The 19214-nt window shown below is 48.7% G+C and overlaps 1 protein-coding gene across 1 annotated transcript in view; it reads left to right on the top strand.

The window, feature by feature from the left end:
- Positions 1-7886: 7886 nt before the first annotated feature.
- The window catches only part of LOC123936313 (receptor-type tyrosine-protein phosphatase N2-like), a gene marked incomplete at its 3' end in the record, with an annotated part of 48886 nt that continues 37558 nt past the window's right edge, over positions 7887-19214 (top strand). Inside the window, exons 1-4 of the mRNA XM_045996937.1 lie at positions 7887-7957; positions 10428-10632; positions 10782-10854; positions 10946-11031. Coding sequence (XP_045852893.1) covers positions 7887-7957; positions 10428-10632; positions 10782-10854; positions 10946-11031 — 435 coding nt within the window. The remainder of the gene's footprint in view (positions 7958-10427; positions 10633-10781; positions 10855-10945; positions 11032-19214) is intronic.

The following is a 19214-nucleotide window of genomic DNA, read 5'->3' as shown; positions in this document are numbered from 1 at the left end:
GGACAGGAAACCTGCACCGGGGAGAGTTAAAATCCCTTTTAAGTGATGATTAAACAAAAAATTCAAATGATTTATTTGCCCAAGAAACAGTGGATCTCAATCTAAACAAATCTCAAGGGGAAATAAAAGGACGGATAGAATGAGAGTGCAGATTTAGACATTAACTAAAATTGAGTAGAGAATATATGAAAATGATGGATACAGAAGTATCACTGAAACCCAGCAACTTGCCACATTCCTCATATCTAAATGTCCAGTCAAGTACTTCTACTTATGCTCAAGTCCCAGGCCATGCTGTGCTATGTGATACATCCCAGACCCATATTACCAGTCATTATAGCAGTAATTTACCAGTGGATATTAAACAGCTTCAAGATACTATTCAGGGCATTCCTCAGTATTCTTACAATCAGTTCCAAGAGTGAGTTCCGCACAAAGGATTAATGATATTCTGTCTGAGGTTAAACCCCTTTGCTTGGATCAAAACACTGGTCTTTGCATTATAGGTGGAATGATGACACATTTTATTGCTATAATCATTTTATGCTTAGTCCTCAAATGCTCACGGAAATCTTTCTGACGACTAAAGTTTCGAGAACTTGCAAACAGATTTGCTGTTTCTGCATTAACAAAAAGGAGGAAATGTAACCGTCCCTAAGAACGATAGACTGCTTAAAATATCACTAATGAGAAAATGTACTGGTCACGCAGCATGCTTGAGGATGACCTTGAGAAAACCTGTACTTAGCAGCAGGCCTCCGGTGGAGAGGAGGATACACATCCTTGAAGCTCAGCAGCTGGGGATGCCCTGGTCGCTCAGGGTGGAACATTGCCTGTTTCCCTTTTCCCTTGTTTCCCCGGCTTCATTAAAGCCTTCTGTTAGAATAATCCCTTTCTGGAGCTGGAGAAAGAACAAGAAAGAAACCCTAAACCCAGCAGGAGAAGAGAAATCATAAAGATCAGAGCAGAAATCAATGAAATAGAAACCAAAAAAACAATAGAAAAAATCAATGAAACTAGGAGCTGGTTCTTTGAAAGAATCAATAAGACTGATAAACCCCTGGCCAGACTCATCAAAAAGTAAAGAGAAAAGACCCAAATAAATAAAATCATGAATGAAAGAGGATAGATCACAACTAACACCAAAGAAATACAGACAATTCTAAGAACATACTATGAGGAACTCTATGCCAACAAATTTGACAATCTGGAAGAAATGGATGCATTCCTAGAGACATATAAACTACCATAACTGAACCAGGAAGAAATAGAAAACCTGAACAGGCCCTTAACCAGTAAGGAGATTGAAACAGTCATCCAAAATCTCCAAACAAACAAAAGCCCAGGGCCAGACAGCTTCCCAGGGGAATTCTACCAAACATTTAAAGAAGAACTCATTCCTATTCTCCTGAAACTGTTCCAAAAAGTAGAAATGGAAGGAAAACTTCCAAACTCATTTTATGAGGCCAGCATCACCTTGATCCCCAAACCAGACAAGGATCCCACCAAAAAAGAGAACTACAGACCAATATCCTTGAGGAACACAGATGCAAAAATTCTCACCAATATACTAGCCAATAGGATTCAACAGTTCATTAAAAGGATTATTCACCACGACCAAGTGGGATTTATTCCAGGGCTGCAAGGTTGGTTCAACATCCGCAATCAATCAATGTGATACAACACATTAATAAAAGAAAGAACAAGAACCATATGATACTCTCAATAGATGCTGAAAAGCATTTGACAAAGTACAGCATCCCTTCCTGATCAAAACTCTACAAAGTGTGGGGATAGAGGGCACATACCTCAATATCATCAAAGCCATCTATGAAAAACCCACCGCAAATATCATTCTCAATGGAGAAAAACTGGAAGCTTTTCCATTAAGGTCAGGAACACGGCAGGGATGTCCATTATCACCACTGCTATTCAACGTAGTACTAGAAGTCCTAGCCTCAGCCATCAGACAACAAAAAGAAATTAAAGGCATCCAAATCGGCAAAGAAGAAGTCAAACTATCACTCTTCACAGATGATATGACATTATATGTGGAAAACCCAAAAGACTCCACTCCAAAACTGCTAGAACTTGTACAGGAATTCAGTAAAGTGTCAGGATATAAAATCAATGCACAGAAATCAGTTGCATTTCTGTACACCAGCAACAAGACAGAAGAAAGAGAAATTAAGGAGTCAATCCCATTTACAATTGTACCCAAAACTATAAGATACCTAGGAATAAACCTAACCAAAGAGGCTAAGAATCTATACACAGAAAATTATAAAGTACTCATGAAAGAAATTGAGGAAGACACAAAGAAATGGAAAAATGTTCCATGCTCCTGGATTGGAAGAATAAATATTGTGAAAATGTCCATGCTACCTCAAGCAATCTACACATTTAATGCAATCCCTATCAAAATACCATCCATTTTTTTCAAAGAAATGGAACAAATAATCCTCAAATTTATATGGAACCAGAAAAGACCTCGCATAGCCAAAGGAATATTGAAAAAGAAAGCCAAAGTGGGTGGCATCACAATTCCAGACTTCAAGCTCTATTACAAAGCTGTCATCATCAAGACAGCATGGTACTGGCACAAAAACAGACACATAGATCAATGGAACAGAATAGAGAGCCCAGAAATCGACCCTCAACTCTATGGTCAACTAATCTTCGACAAAGCAGGAAAGAATGTCCAATGGAAAAAAGACAGCCTCTTCAATAAATGGTGCTGGGAAAATTGGACAGCCACATGCAGAAAAATGAAATTGGACCACTTCCTTACACCACACATGAAAATAGACTCCAAATGGATGAAGGACCTCAATGTGAGAAAGGAATCCATCAAAATCCTTGAGGAGAATGCAGGCAGCAACCTCTTCGACCTCAGCCGTAGCAACATCTTCCTAGGAACAACGGCTAAGGCAAGGGAAGCAAGGGCAAAAATGAACTATTGGGATTTCATCAAGATCAAAAGCTTTTGCACAGCAAAGAAAACAGTTAACAAAACCAAAAGACAACTGACAGAATGGGAGAAGATATTTGCAAACGACATATCAGATAAAGGGCTAGTATCCAAAATCTATAAGGAACTTAGCAAACTCAACACCCAAAGAACAAACAACCCAATCTAGAAATGGGCAGAGGACATGAACAGACATTTCCGCAAAGAAGACATCCAGATGGCCAACAGACACATGAAAAAGTGCTCCACGTCACTCGGCATCAGGGAAATACAAATCAAAACTACAATGAGATATTACCTCACACCAGTCAGAATGGCTAAAATTAATGTCAGGAAATGAGAGATGCTGGCAAGGATGCGGAGAAAGGGGAACCCTCCTCCACTGTTGGTGGGAATGCAAGCTGGTGCAACCACTCTGGGAAAACAGCATGGAGGTTCCTCAAAATGTTGAAAATAGAGATACCCCATGACCCAGCAATTGCACTACTGGGTATTTACCCGAAAGATACAAACGTAGTGATCCAAATGGGCACGTGCACCCGAATGTTTATAGCAGCAATGTCTACAATAGCCAAACTATGGAAAGAACCTAGATGTCCATCAACAGATGAATGGATAAAGAAGATGTGGTATATATACACAATGGAATACTATGCAGCCAACAAAAGAAATGAAATCTTGCCATTTGGGACAACGTGGATGGAACTAGTGTGTATCATGCTTAGTGAAATAAAAGTCAATCGGAGAAAGACAACTATCATATGATCTCCCAGATATGAGGACGTGGAGATGAACATGGGGGTTAGGAGGATAGGAAAAGAATAAATGAACCAAGATGGGATTGGGAGGGAGACAAACTATAAGTGACTCTTAATCTCACAAAACAAACTGGGGGTTGCTGGGGGAAGGTGAGGTTGGGAGAGGGGGAGGAGGGGAGTTATGGACATCGGGGAGGGTATGTGCTATGGTGAGTGCTGTGACATGTGTAAACCTGACGATTCACAGACCCGTACCCCTGGGGATAGGGACGCCTGGGTGGCTCAGTGGGTTGAGCCACTGCCTTCGGCTTGGGTCATGGTCCTGGGATCCTGGGATCGAGTCCCGCATGGCCTCCTTGCTCAGCAGGGAGCCTGCTTCTCTCTCCACCTCTGCCTGCTTCTCTGCCTGCCTGTGTGCTCTCTCTCTCTTTCTCTCCTTCTCTCTGACAAATAAATAAAATAAAATATTTTTAAAAAATACATTATATGTTTATAAAAAAATAAGAAATAAATAAAAAATTCTAAAAAAACCCAGTATGTTATAGTCTTTCTAAAAGGACGTGGTTCTGGGGTGCCCCTTCCCTGGCCCTGCTCTGTGAGACCAGAGCGAGTGCCCACGGCACCCTGGCAGCTGTCCTCATGGTGAGGGACAGGCTCCTTCCCCAAAGCCAGCACTGCTATAGACCTTTTGTGACAAAAAGTAACAGCCACTCAGCACCAAACACCGTCCTGCACATGTCACAGCGTCTGAGAGGCGGCTCCATGCGCCATTGGCGGCCCGACTCTGCTCATCTTCGTGGACCCATGATCTCCTGTTATCCCACATACAATAACTTATTTATTTTGTACTGCTAAGGGTGATTTAGACAATTTTCAAATTTTGCACTTCAAACAAACAGCACGGTGAAAATCACTGCAGGCTACATTTCTAGAAGACCGTAGGTCATGGAAGAGGCCTCTCGTTTATTTTGAGACGCAACAGCAAACTTCCTGCCAAAATGCGTGACTCACTGATACTCCCACCAACTATGTAGAAAAGGGTGCCTGTGTCCCCAGACCCTGCCCACTTTGGATACTGACCACCCTTCGTTTTTGCTGCTGGGATGTGGAAAATGCTGTTATTATAAGGCAGTTGTAATTTGCATTTCTGTCAATGTTCATGACACTGAGGAACGTTTCCTGCGTTTGGAAACTACTTATGGCTCCTTGCAAAAATGGCCTCAGAAATGTCCCTCAAGGCCTGTAGGACTGCCGGCTTCCATGTGTTAGCCAAGAAGGAGCAGCTCTTTGGGGTGGGCGGCTGAGAGAGCAGGCACCAGCACAGCTCCTCGGAGCCCTGAGTCTGGCCCCGGGTCTGGAAGCGTGTGCATAAACCTGGACCACATCCCAGCCGGACAGAGGCTCCACGTGTGAGCCTGGGCTTGATCCTGACATGACTGCTGTGGTTTCCTGAAAACAGGAGAAGTGACCTTCGCTGGTTTACTTGGCTTGTTTCATTGACTAGGAGGTGAGAGTGTCCGTGACAAATGGGCCCGAATGTTACCAATCCTCATGCTTACATCATGGATCAGTCAACAGGCAAAAGTCTCGTTGATGTTCCTTCGTTCCTTCAAAAGTTCTGTTGTCTTTGATGCCATAGCTGTTGAGAAGATTGTTGGTGACCGGCCCTGTGGCTGCCTTTGTGGGTCTCCCCACGTTCTTCCTGAACCCTACACCTGTGTCGTTCCAGGATCTTCCTGCACCCAGTCTGGGTGCAGACCTACTTTCTTTTTACTTTGGCCCCAGCTTTACTGTACTCCTCCTTCGGAGAATCCCTGTTGTGCGTGGGTCCCCAGGAAGGACAGTCATTCACAACTGACGTGTGACAGTCTGTGCTCTCTGCTCTTGGGGAAGCATCTATCGTGGTGCTCCCGTGGCCCTCACATCTCTTCCATGTGTCTTCACCGGTCTCTTGTCACCCCTCCACCTGAGTTCCAGGGCACTCCCTCAGGTCTGCTGTCCAGTTTGCCTTGTTTCTCTTCTGCAGCGTCTAATCGATGTGTGACCACCCATCACGTGGATAACTCCAAGGGGAATCTTTTTCATTTGTGGTTGATGTCTTTATTCTTTCTTGAATCTGCCTGCCATACTGTTCTGCTGCCTTTGGTCCCTGCTGCAGTATCTTCAGTCATTGTAAACCCAGGATTTGATTGTTTCTGTCTAATGCTTCTGTCATCCAGGTTCTTCTGAAGCTGATCCTGCTCTTGATGTGTTTGCTGAGTTGTTTAGGGGGCGAGTTTGCTGTCTGATGCAGTCCATCACGTCCATCTTTCAGAATTTTGTGGAGGCTGCATGGAGGGTGTTTAACTCGAGAGAGGTCCTAGGTCACTTTGCCACACAGTCTAGGCTCCCATTAAACCAGGTGGTCCAAAGCCTTCCCGTTCTGCATCCCTGTGAAAAGAGACATGCTTACCCTGGGTCTGAGGGGCTGGAAACTACACACCCCGCCCTCTCGCAAGGGCTTGAGTGCCTTTGGGTCACAAGCTAACCAGTCCATTCTCCACCTCATTGTGGATCTCCGAGGACTTCTCTTCATCGTATGGAGAGCTGACTGTGGCATGTACGTGACACTTCTACGTGTCTCACCGGGAAGGCTCCTCAGGACACCTCATTCCTCATGCCTCTGGGAACATGAGACTTAAAGCAGGTTAAACATAGGGAACGCAGGGAAAGTGCGCAGCCCCGTTTGATTTCACACTGCCTTGACAGTCGCGTCTGAGAGCCGACTTCATGTTCTGCATTATGAGGAAGACGTAACAGCGGCAGCTCTTGTCAGAGAAAGCCTGGCAGTGGCCTCATTCGGACTGGTCCCACGCTTCCCCACCATCCGCAGGCAAAGGTGTTACGTGCTTCAGGAAGTGTCACTGCACCCGAGCGTCCAAACTGAACTGTCCGAGGGTGTGCACTGCCCAGAGCCTCTAACCCTTGGTGCTGATGGCTGGCAGCCCTGGAGGTGTTCCAGATGGTACCTTGTTGCAGTGACAATAAAGACAGCTGTGGGCAGGGGTGGCTCCAGGCTCCATGGCTGCACTCGCGGGGCCAGGAGAGTAGGTGGTGTGACGTCTGACAGCGTACTCTCACTTCACCCATCAGACCCAAGAACTCGTGGGCATGGGATGCAGGCCGTCCACCGTCAGACTGGCAGCTGACCTAGAAGATTAAAAATATATTTGATAGTCTTACCTCTAACTTTTCACCCTACAAGGGAAGATAATTTCTGATAGATCAACTCACTTCTCTTTTCTACTTTGAGCTCCTTATTTCAAAGGCATCGACTGAAGACTGAAGCCCATCAGTCCCAGCTGTGGTGGCCGACTGATTGCTGCTGCTCCGAGGTCCACACCGTGTGTCAGCTGTCCCACTGCCTCCAGGATGCTGTGGGAAAGTCACGGACACTCGGACCTCTTCCAGGGGAAAACAAACGTGGGGTCTTCTGTGGGTTGCTCGCATCTGTGCCATGGGCTGGTCCCCATTCCCGTTTACTGCCCGCAGCACGTAGCCTGTTGGTTCTATGACAGCAAATCTCCAAAATGCTCTGGACCCAAGGAGTGCTCTCAGAATTCCTGCAAGCATGTCCCGACAGTGCGCTGCGGCAGGAACCAGCATTGCCCATCCACACCTGGGAGGGAAGTTCCGTGTCTGTGTGCCGAGCCGACGTCACCTCACTGCTTCACTGCGACTCTCTCTTCTCCCTGAGCGCTCTTCAGGAGGTCACAGCAAGGATGTCGTCATCAGTGTGGGGCGCCCAGTGCTGCCCAGGGAGGACCTGCCACCTGGGGGCAGCGGGGCAACCAGCCCCTCCCCCTCTCTCCAGGGCCCTGTCCTCAGACTGCTGACACCGTGCTCGTGTCACACCACTGAGGCCCTGTGAATTTTGCAGCTGACCCTCCACTTGGGGACGGTAGGTGGACAGCCATTCAATGCATGAGTCTGCTGGCCCACCGCATGGAGACACAGCTCTTCAAAACCTGCTTCTGAAGAGCACTAGGAACCAGTGCTGCCTGAGTCACGGACGCCAGTGTAGACAGAGAGGACGGGTGAACCGATTCCTCCATCTCACCTCCTCTTGCTGAGTAGCAGCCATCGGGTAGATGTAGCAGCAGCCACCAGGTTCCCGCATGGCTGGTGTAGATGTAGCTGTGACCATCGGGTGCCCGCACTGCCATGTAGATGTAGCAGTGGCCATCAGGTACCTCCAGGTCCAGAGGTGGCAGTGGGTGCCCTTGGTTTGGAGACCCTATTTTTCTACAAGAATTTGTTAACGGAAGGTCTTTCAGGGTTTGGTTGTCCTAGGACTGCATTTTCATGACATGTTTCCTCTTGTGTCCCCATCTTGCATTTCCTGTCAACTCTTTGGAACCCAGCGTTGGTTTCCTGCTGGATTTCATACATGAATGGAGTCTCTAAATAACTTGCATCTTTAGGTATTTTTCATATGTCAAAGGGACATGGTTACAGCTGAAATCAAATTCTCATGTTCTCATTTAATAAAAAGCATATTAATTTATGTCAATAGGGACTTGTAAAACCCTTTGCAAACACATTCTTTCATACTGCTGAAGTAATCTGTAGAAATAAATAGAAATGCAGCGTTGTTGGGTGGCTTTCTTCTCCAGTTAAAGTGTTCTGATTTCTGTTCTACATCAGAGTTTCAGAAACGTGAACTTTCTTTGTAAAAGTTAACATCAGTGTCTGCGCAGAACCGTAGTCAAACTTCAGTCTTACAGATGGAATGATTTACTTACTGCAAAACACAGAGACCTGGCATGGGGGAGGAGGGAACGGGGGACCATCGGGTCCCGTCATCTCTGCGAAGTCCCTTCTGACTCCCAGCCCGTCATTGGTAGAAGCTAGATGCTGTCGTAGGAAGGCTCTTGCTTAGGAAAGAGTTGTCTCAAGAGTTCAACATGCCATGGGCAGACTTTTAAACTCTTAAGAAGCAGAAATCAGCAGAAATATCATAAAGCTGAACTATTTTTTCTTTAGACTTGTGATGATTGAAGGAGCTGCCAATGAGCAGATGGATATTTAAAATCGCGATGTTGTCAGTTGAGGAGTTGTGGGGACGGGTGCTGGTTGTTGTTATTGTCTGTACACCAACATTACAAAAAGAAGAGAATCACACAGAAGATATTTGGTAAAGGCAGGTCTTCTGGATGAATAATGCTCCTTTCATTAATATAGTACCCTTATTAACTGTATAATTAATTGTGCATAGCCCAGGGAGGCTGTGGAAATTGCATTTTGAGATGTATCAAAGCGGACTTACGCTTCAAACTTGCATGCAATTTACCATTAATGAAGCCAGAGATGGAAGCCTCAAATCTATATATAACTTACTATTTGAATGACAAGCAAAGAATTTTATCAGCAGAGTTTTAAATGAAAGGATATTAGCAGCTAATGTTGAAATTGTTCATCTTTCTTATGAAAATAATTTTGAAGAAAATGTTTTAGTGGAAAGAGAGGTTTGAAGAAAGTGTGTGCCATTAAAACAGCCACTTTCTGCGACTCTGTGTGCATTTGTCCTCATTGACAGTGGGGTGCAAATATTTTTAAAAGTCAATGAGTATTTTATAGGGCCCAGAACTGCTCATGCATTCCGGGAACGGATTATGCAATATTCCCAAATATCCCAGCGAAGGTGAGTGGATCCGTCAGGCAGCCAGAGGAAGGAGCCAGAGCTGAAAAACTTAAAACATATGAGAATATGTTAAAAGCAATGGAAATCTGCTTAAAAGTCTAGAAATCTGCCTTTCCCCACTTCTGAATGCTCCTGTGAGTTGAGATCATAAATGGTAAATATTGTTCAAAGAAAACCATTAAACGGAGCACTGGGATCCATCTGCCCAGGAAGATTTCATTGGCGACACTGCCAAGGCTCTTGCATGGATGCAGGTGTCCCCACGTGGGCCCCGCTTCCGAAAACCGGGGCCACGAGTTGGTGACATGGAGCCCTCCCACAGTCTCAGGAGGGGATTCCTACAGCAAATATTTGTTGACTGCCGAGGCGCCAGCCTCCCTGCAGGCAGTGGAGAGACTGTAAGGGGTAAAATAATTGGCCTTTTGGGAGCACCTAAAATGTGGCTCATGTTTATTTTTTTGTCCTGCTTTTCCCCAGAGTTGAGGATGTGGACTAAAATACTAAATTTATAGCACCATCGGGTGAGTGCCTGGTGTCGCCACCAACAGGGGAGGGCCTGTTTGTGTTTCTAGAAGCCCAGGAAGCTTGGCGTGGGAGGGCAGGTTCCCTTTCAGGGCTCCCAGCAAACCCCACATGTGTTCTGGGCTTCAGGCCACGCTAGAGCCACGCGCGGATGGAGGACTCGTGGGACGTGGGGCTCTGTGGCAGTTCCTTGGAAACTCTGGGCTGCCCCCCACCTGGCGCCCAAAGAGCACAGGCAGGGGGTGCAGAGCAGTTCTCTTTCCGTTCCCTCAGAAGTCTCATTTTCTCCTTCAACCTGATGTCTTCTTGGTTTCAGTCTTTAAAAGATTTTTAAAAATACACTTTAATGCACGGATCCATCATTCTCCTCCAATCCGCAGACCTCTCGTGGAATCGTTTGGCGTCACGTGGAAGCAGCTCTGGGGCCGGCGGCGGGACGTCCTGGCGGGGGCTGTGGGAGGGCAGGAGTCAGCACCGCGTCTCCCCTGCCCAGCACGCAGCCCCCGCCCTCCGGGGCCTGGGCCCAGCCGCGCTCGCACACCTGTGTGCGCCTGGGGAACCACTGTACGCGTGACTGCGTGCCTCAGGCTGCTCCGGACAGTGTGGCTGTGGGACTGTACGTGTTGAACCGGGAGCCAAGCGGTCGGCTGTTGATTCTGTGTGGCTCTTTGGACACGTGTGGTGATGTTGACAACCGTGTGGGGCAGCAGCCATCCGCACATTTCGTCCACGCTGGGAAAGCGTGAAGGGTGCTGGAAATGCCAAGAATGTGGATGGAATGTGTCGGATTTTACCCCAACGTTTGACTTGGGGCAGATGAATGCTGTGACCCTGTTTCTCCGACCAGCTCGGCGGGACCTTGCCCCGTGGCGGCTGGGTGACCGACGAAGCTGTGGCCCGGCTGCAGAACGTCATACAAAGTGCAGGTCCCAGAAACCGAGGAGTGGCAGGCAGAGCAGCCGGGGAAGCAGATGCGCCGTCTCTGTTGGACTCGGGTCCCCTGTTTGCCAGTCAATGATTCCCGGCAGTTCGGCTCCGGAATACAGGACGCCTCCTCCCCTTTCTCCATGCCCTACTCCCCGCTGTTGTCGCCAAATGTCAGCCCCCGCACTTCGTATGCGGACGGCTCATCTTGTGGGCTTGGTCTCCGCCTGGGGTGAGAGTGACCTTTTAAAAGCATCTTTCCCATTATGTGCTTTCTTTGCTTAAAACACCCCAGAGGGTTCCCGCGGATCTCACTGCTGACCTCAGCCGCCGCCCCCCCCCCCCCCCGCGCGACTGGCAGGCTCCCCTGGAGTCGGGGCACAGGCCGCTGCCCCACCTCGCTCCCTTGGCTCCTGCCATGCTGGCCTTCTCTCTGTTGTTGGACTAGTCCAGACCCGTTCCCACCCCGGGCTGTCACTCTGGCTGCTCTGTCTCCCTGTGATACCACTCATTTTGGAGACGATGAGCCCTTCCCACCGGGCAGGATACCCTCAGAAATCTGCTCATCAGAGGGGCCTCCCCTCCTGGGGTCTGAGCCCCTGCCTCCCGCACCCACTCCTCGCCTAATCTCTGTCGTGTGTTCTTACCGCTCTATGAAGTCACCATTGTAACCATGTTCATTTATCTGTCTGCGGCCTGTCCCCTGCCTGAAGAAACCAGCCACACACAGACTGAGTCTCTGCTGGGTCCCCGGAACACACACACACACACACACACACACACACACACACTGCTCGTCTGACGTGCTCAAGACCACGTGAATAATGAATAAATAAGTCACTAAGCCACCAGCACCAGGCAGGAGTCTGCACCAGGAGTGCAGCTCGGGTCTCGCTCCCCCAATTACAGGAGAAGTTCCACTTTCACTCATACAGTCAAGGCAGCTCTTTGCCTGAAATTTAAACTTTAACACCTGTACGTGGATGGAAAGTACGGTATAATTCTCTTAATTATTTTCCATCGCTGTATTTTAACCTCTGTTCATAGAACCTTAATTTCTAAGATGCTGTATAAGATAATAAGACTCATAAAATTGTTTATTTAAGCTCATCCAGCTCCTCGAGGAGTGATGACCTGAAACACCGGGACAGCGTGACTGCCACCAACATGCGCCCCCCTACCCCGTCTCCCTGCGGAGCCCGAGTCGCTCCCGCTGCCCCCACATGCACATGGAGCCCCCGTCATGTTGGAGGACAGACCTTCTCCCTTCTTCCTGTTTAGTAAGAGTAGGTGGTAATGACAGATCTGCCTCTTTCTTGAAGTTTAGTAAATAGAACCTTTCTGGGACAGAAGGCATTCATTATTACCCATTCCCATAGAGGTTTTAATCGTGAGTTTTCATCAAGCTGTGGTTTTCTTCCTCTGCAAGTCTGTGAGGTAAAGGATAATGGAAGTCACGCATGTACTCGATGAGCGTGCGTGTTCAGTCCAGCAGGGTGGCCTGCTACACACCGCCCATCTGTGTGCGGCACCCCCAGAAGACCACCCTGTGGCCGGGGTAATTATTGATGGATTCCAGGAAATGCCCCACAGGCTTGTCCGCTGCAGTTCAAGGCCCCTCTTTTGTCAATACGATCACTAGCCATTCTGGACCTGGTTCTAGATGCAGGATACCAAGACCCAAAATTATAATAACGCTCCCAATTAGTTTGGTTCCTCATAATCAAGATGTAATGACTTTCCAAGTCCCCCTCTGTGGTCACTTTGCCGAGAGGCCCCTGCATTCTCCCCAAGCCTCCAGAAGCACAGGGGATGCGGAAGCCGTCTCCACACCTGCCTTGGAGACTCCTGCCCAGGGGGCGTCCCAGACGTTCTTTGAAAAACATATTGTTTTCTTTACAGGTTTTGTTTATTTTCCTAGTTCTGGCATGTGTTTTATTTTTCAGTCACAAAAGGGATTTTAAATAAAACCGAGAACTCAGTGTTCACAGGCTCAAACCCAGCATGTTCCTTTGTACTTGGTTGTGTCCCCATGTTCACCCACTCCGTGCCTGGCCTGCGTGCGGGCTGGGGACTCTCTCTTAAAGGCTCTCTGCTTGGCAGCCTTTGCACTCTTCTCCACCATTTTAACCCTTTCACACTTCTGTCACTGCCGTCAGATTGGCGACGACATAACGTGTGAGCATGCGTTTCTAAGTCACACGGATACAGCCCTGACACCCCTCCACAGGGATTCTGCTGGGCCTCCAGAGCTCCTGGAGGGAGGGTTTGGGGGAAATGACAAGGGTTCACACTTGCCGGTGAGGTCATTTCTGCCACTCACATGATGTTCCTGCTGGTCAACCTCACCAGGATGAACCAGGCTCACTGCAAAGACGTGTGGAAATGTTCCCTTCCTAGAATGAATTTCCATGGCAGCGATTTCAAAAATGTAATCAAAAGGATTAGAACCCCAAGCCTTTCCTCTATTCCTCACACATACATCTTTAGGCTTTTTATACACATGACCCAGAGGCTGAAGGCCAGACTGTGTTTGCTTTTCCCAGGTAAAGTCCGTTTTGACAACACAGGAACATGCTTTGAGTTGGCCTTTCCTTGGTCTGTGGGGTTTTTTTTTTTGCCATTTTTAAGGATAACGTGTGTCTATCTGCCAGAGGAACGCGTGTTTGAGCCACCCGGGGAGACGAGCAGTCCCGTGGCAAGTAGGAGGAGGTGCAGGGCTTGGGTGCATAGTAGAGACCCGCTGGGCTGGCAGGCGATGGCCTCCGTGCAGGGCCCCACTACGCGGCTTTGTTGTGGAGGACTCAGGCGACGATCTGAACATGATCTGGGAGCACATTTCCTGTTTCTAGCAAATCTTTCCTAAGCTGAGAAGCAACAAGGCTACCCTCTGATCATTTTACCAGATCTGTGCTTCTTAGGACGTGAATGTACTATGTCAAATTTCATTTGAATCTCAAGGACCTTCACATGCCCGCTCAGGGTGTTAAAGAGCAGTGCGGCCGTGGGTCTGGAGTGGTTCTGTGCGGGTGGTGGAGCCTCTCCCCTCGCCAAGCCGGCGGCCGGCACCGAGAGCCGCTAAAGTCAGGATGACGACACCTACGAACTTCTCCGTTCATCTTTTCATACTTTCTGCTTGGAATCCAAACCTCTCACTGCGGGAAATCAAACATTTAGCATCAACATTTGCCTTTCATGTATTAATGAAGATAGGTGGCAATGTTGATTTTTAAAGAGGAAAAGGTCCTCCCTTTGCCCAAACGGCAGCAGAAGCAGCTTACTCCTGCCTTTACAGACATTCGTCTACTGCTCGCCGACTTCACAGCACAACACAAGGTCCTCTCAGGAGGAAGGAAATGTAAATGGGCTGCATTCTTCACTCAGACAAAAGGTTTGATTGTCACACAGTAAAGTAAAGCGCTCATAGGCACCAAGGTAAAGAAAGGAATGGAAACAAAGCTTCCCCCATAAAAACTGGGTCTCCCAAAGCCCAGCTTGCTTCAACACGCCTTGGACATGGCAGGCAGGTGCTGGTGTCCGGCAGCGTTGTTGTAGAATGAAGCTCCACCGGGTGGTTCTCTGCGTGTTTCTTATGTGAGGACCCACAGAGGAGGTGTCCGGACACCCGGGAGGGCAGTCGGATGTGGACGTTGATGGTTTCTATATACACTGGCTGAGGGCACGTGAGGCCGACTGGAGGTCGTTTCACGTCTTTGTCCGCAGGCCTCCATCCCCATGAGCGTCGGTGTTCCGTGAGAGGGAGCTGTTCCCACTGTTCTCTCGGGTGATAATGAACCTGCTGGCCAGGCATCACATGCCTTCATTGCTGGTGGCAGGAGATGCTGGAATGACACAGAAACTGCCCCACATTTCATGGAACTAATAACCTTCGCTGTCCCTCCGTGTTGCCCTGAACTGGGCCAAGATGATCCCCGACAACACTGAGCCCCTGCACCCGACGTTCAGAGGCAGGCAGAGCCCTGCCACCTGGCATCAGAGTGTAGATGTGCACCTGTCCCATGTGGGGACTAATTCTACTAAGTGGCATTATTTCCTTCATGACCCTGGGAACCAGTCCGGACGTTGACACTGCACATGAGACAATGCCCGGGAAACAGTCCCCATCAGGACGGGGGCTGGGGGCGCAGAGTCCGAACAGCCACAGGGTATTAGCACCTGCTCTCCACACTGGAAAACGTCTCCTTAGTGGCTGAGTTCACACCTTCTCTTCTACTGGTGTTTTCCAGTGACTCCTCAAGCCTGACCACCAATACCTCCCTCCCGAGGCGCTGAGCCACAGATGGGAGCACGGCGAGAGGAGGGGATGAGTTCCGGAACCATCCCTGATTGCACGGTCAGCCGGCTGTGAACCCAGCACATGTTGGCTCCATCCACACGAGGTGGAGACTGAGTGAGGAGGACCATTGTCCATGGGGACCAGGACAGGATTCTGAAGCCAGGGACTGTGTGCTTGCTGGCGCTGCTTCTTTCCTCTCCGGCAGTATTTACCATGGTGTCGCTACACTCAGGGCGACGGTGCGGATGCACCTGCGGCGATGGCCCCCGTGGCAGTGCCCCCGCAGTAGCCCTGGGATTTTGTGTTCAGGCTGCACCAGCGGCTGCTGTTTCTGGAGACCCATGTGTTGTATGTCATTAGGTCAGGGACAATGTCCCCAGGACGTGCCGTAAAGTCACAGATTGCAGACACCAACTCAAGAGAGTCCCTCTGTTTCCAAAGAAAAACGGAGATCCACCACGATCACCATCCTCTCCGCGTGGGCACACTTCATATTCCCAAAGCGACTTCACAAAGTGACCAGTCAGCCTTCAGAACCGCCTTGAGAAATCCTTGTTCTGATCCCCATTTTATGCAGCAGTGAATTAAGGGCTAGTGAGAGGAGAGTATAACCAGAAAGTCTATGTGGGGACCAGCCCTTGCCGTGTCCTACACTGTTAAGAAGACTTCCAAAGCCCAGTCCGGTGTCTGCTCCCCTCCACTGCTTCCCAGCAGAGTGGGAGCTCCCGGGGCTTTCCTGAAGGCTTTGTTGGTGGAGTCTGTGATCAGCTCCCAAAGACACACAATGCTCTGGCGGTTATTAGTAAAACCCCATCATGTGCCAGAGCATCCCAAATGCTCCATATTTCTAGAAATCACTTTCTTGACGTCACAGTGTTGACAATTCCATCAGAAAGCTCATCACAGAAAATGTTTGCGCTATCCAGACAAATGGTGGACATGTCTCCAAGCAATAACATTTTCATCCCAAGAGTTTGGGATTCTGTGTAAAATGATCCCATTCAATGTGGAGGCCCGTCAGTTTGTTTGACACATGGACGCTGTGTCATCTGGTGGCCACAGTCCCTGTGACCCAGAAAGGATCTTTAGTCTTCCTACCAGTGTTCTAATAGTGTGAACCAGAAAAGGAGACACGAGATGGGAATCTGGACTCGTACGAGGAAGATTAAATGGGGGCACCTCTGGTTGGGTTAATATCTCATAAAGTACGGCTCACAAAAGCTGGTGTCATTCTCGCTGGGCAGAGGACTCAGAAGAAGTGCTGGCTCCTCTTCCACCTGCCCTAACTATGAAGCCACAGAGCCTGAGACCGGCGTCAGCTGGTGTGTCCTGGTTACTGACATGGAAAAGCCATGTTCTGGAACCCACGGCCTTTTCCCCACAAACACTTTATCTGGGAATTATCTTTTCTGCAAGCCCGTTAAGTCTAGTCCCAGGAAACCTATCAGAATTCAAAAAGGTTTATACAGCTCCCCGCTCAGCACTCATCCAAAACCTTGGTCACAAGGTATTGGGCACAAGTGAATTGGGCACAAGTATTAAGAGCACAGTGAACCCCTCTCAAAGCTCAGGGTCCTGCTTCCCAACACTCCTTAATGACCAGAAGTAGCTGTCAAGATTGACTTGCCGACGCCCTGCAGATGGAACCAACTACTGCTAAGCCCCGACTCCTCACTTCTTTTACGTTTCCAGAGTGCACGTCACAGTGGGGTCCCACCAGCTCAGGCTGCTTTCCTTCTAGTCCTATTAACTAGTACTATTAACTAGTACTTTGTGTATCCCAGGGCCTGTCTCTTGAAGTTTCAATTCAGAGGTACTCAAGAGCCCGTAACAGGGACTGTGTAAAGTGATGTGGCTGAGGCGGGTATCTAACCAGCAGATGCTCACAGCTCTGGGGATGACAGGTTCTAGAAACATCCCTCGTGGCATCCATGGCAGCACGTATCACGTCCTGAATGGGAGGCACTGGTCAAGGGCGTGGATTCACACAATGACAGAGGAGAACTGGGGGAGACAACAACTGGACACAGAGGGCCAAGGAGGAGGGTTGGGGGAAGAGCTCTCTGAACTGTTGTGGCTCCTCCAAGTTCCTAAGGCTGCCATTATGCCTGGGTGGCCACGGGACCGTTCGAAAGTGGCAGCATCCACTTGGCGTGGATGCTGGAGGGCTTGCATAACCCACAAGGAGGAAGGAGGTGAGTAAATAGATAATGAAACATTCCAAAGTCCATGCGTTACTTGTCAGGGCATTTCTTCCAACTTCAGAAGATCCTATGGCAGTTTTTTTGGATGCCATCATTGACATAAACTGTTTATCTGTAGTACGAATTACTTCCAGAAACTTCCAGGTTGTGAGAAGTCATCCAACAAATACTGACCGTGTGCTCAAAGCTTGTGCCAAGTGAATGAGACATTGGCCCCATTCTCAACAATCTTGATCTCATGAGGGACGGAATGTCCTGATGCCCCCGAGCCAGAGCACAATGCAGAATGCGATGATTGTCACAAAGACGTAGCTTTTAAAATAGTAAGTGTCTGATGAAGAGGGTGGGTTTGTAGGAAATGAGAACCAGACAGGCTGGCTGGAGCATGCCCCAGACTCACAAAGGACATGATAGTGTTTGCACCAACCTCAAAGTCAGGATAGATTCATTACAGAAGAATCACACAAACAAAGTGTAAAGAATGATGGTGCTGTGGGGTGGGGGTGGTCAAAACACGGGGAAGTAGTCTTGGTGAGACAGAAACGAGCAGACTGGTCAAACGAAGTTTGGACAAAGGCTAGTGCTGGCCTAGACTGCATTGGTGGTTTTTGAACCCGGTGGTATCTGGGACCAGGAGTGGCGATCCTGTCGCTCTGTGAGTGGACTAGGAAGTGGGTGTGAAGGGAGGGGTGTGGGGAGGAGGTTGCAGGAGGGAGCCAAGACAGAACAGCTGCGTCCCAGGTGGCAAGACCCAAGCTCCAGTGCTGCTGGTGGCTGCCAGAGGCTTTGGGGTAAGTGTTTAAGGAATCTAGGCCTTGGCTTCTCCAAAAATAAGCGGCAAGTTTCATCTCAGCTTCTTTCCATCTTGGACAAGAAAGTCCTGTAACGTGGATGCTGTCCAAAGCGGAAGCAGTGAGTGGCACTGAAGAAGGGAGAGAAAGGCAGCCGTGTGAGGGCTCGGAAGAGCCTTATGGTTCGCTCCGCGTGGCAGAGTTATGAGTGGCTTTTGTTTTCATGACACTTACCTTCATTTTTTGTTCTTTTCTATGCATGCTACTGTGTAATAAACATGTGCAGTTTAAAACCTGCACCCTCCCGCCATTGCCACCACACTCACTGTCACACGCACGCACACAGGCGCGTGCACACACACACAAAACAGAAGTATCGGGATGTCAGTTTTGAACGCCCGCAGCTCTGTGCTCACTCTGGGGGCAAGAGCCTGAGTGGAGCTTCACCATATGCTGACTTGCCCCGTTGTTCCAGAGGCGACTGTGTCTCAGGAGGGGACTGTACCTGTTCTGATCCACCCATCTCACACCCTTGAGAGACAGGAACTCCCAGAATTAAGTTATTCTGCCAGTTTGGTTTTGGTTTTGTTTAAAACACATTATTTTATGACTAAGGCCTAGCTTCCCCACAGACAACATGAAAACATACTCTCGTGTCACAGATGAAAAGCTAGAATCTTGGAACACCTGGCTTGGTCAGTTAAGCGTCTGCCTTCGGCTCGGGTCATGATCTCAGGGTCCTGGGATGGAGCCCTGCATGGGGCTCCCTGCTCAGTAGGGAGCCTGCTTCCCCCTCTTTGCCTGCCTCTCCCTTGCTTGTGTTCTCTCTCTCCCTCTCTCTGATAAATAAATAAAATCTTCAAAAAAGAAAGAAAGGAAAAGCAAGAATCTTATCTACAAACGTGAAAGAGGAAATTCTCCAAAACCATGAATGGGGAAATTACATCAGTTTTATATCATAAATGATGTCTCATGAAAACATTAACAGAACAGATCAAATCAAGAACAGAGCATGACAGACAGGCTACCGGAGCCGCACACGCCTGGAGAATGAAAAAGTTCCC

Source organism: Meles meles, unplaced genomic scaffold (assembly GCF_922984935.1).
Source record: "Meles meles unplaced genomic scaffold, mMelMel3.1 paternal haplotype, whole genome shotgun sequence".
Lineage (NCBI taxonomy): Eukaryota > Metazoa > Chordata > Mammalia > Carnivora > Mustelidae > Meles > Meles meles.
This window is presented reverse-complemented; position numbering and strand designations above follow the sequence as displayed.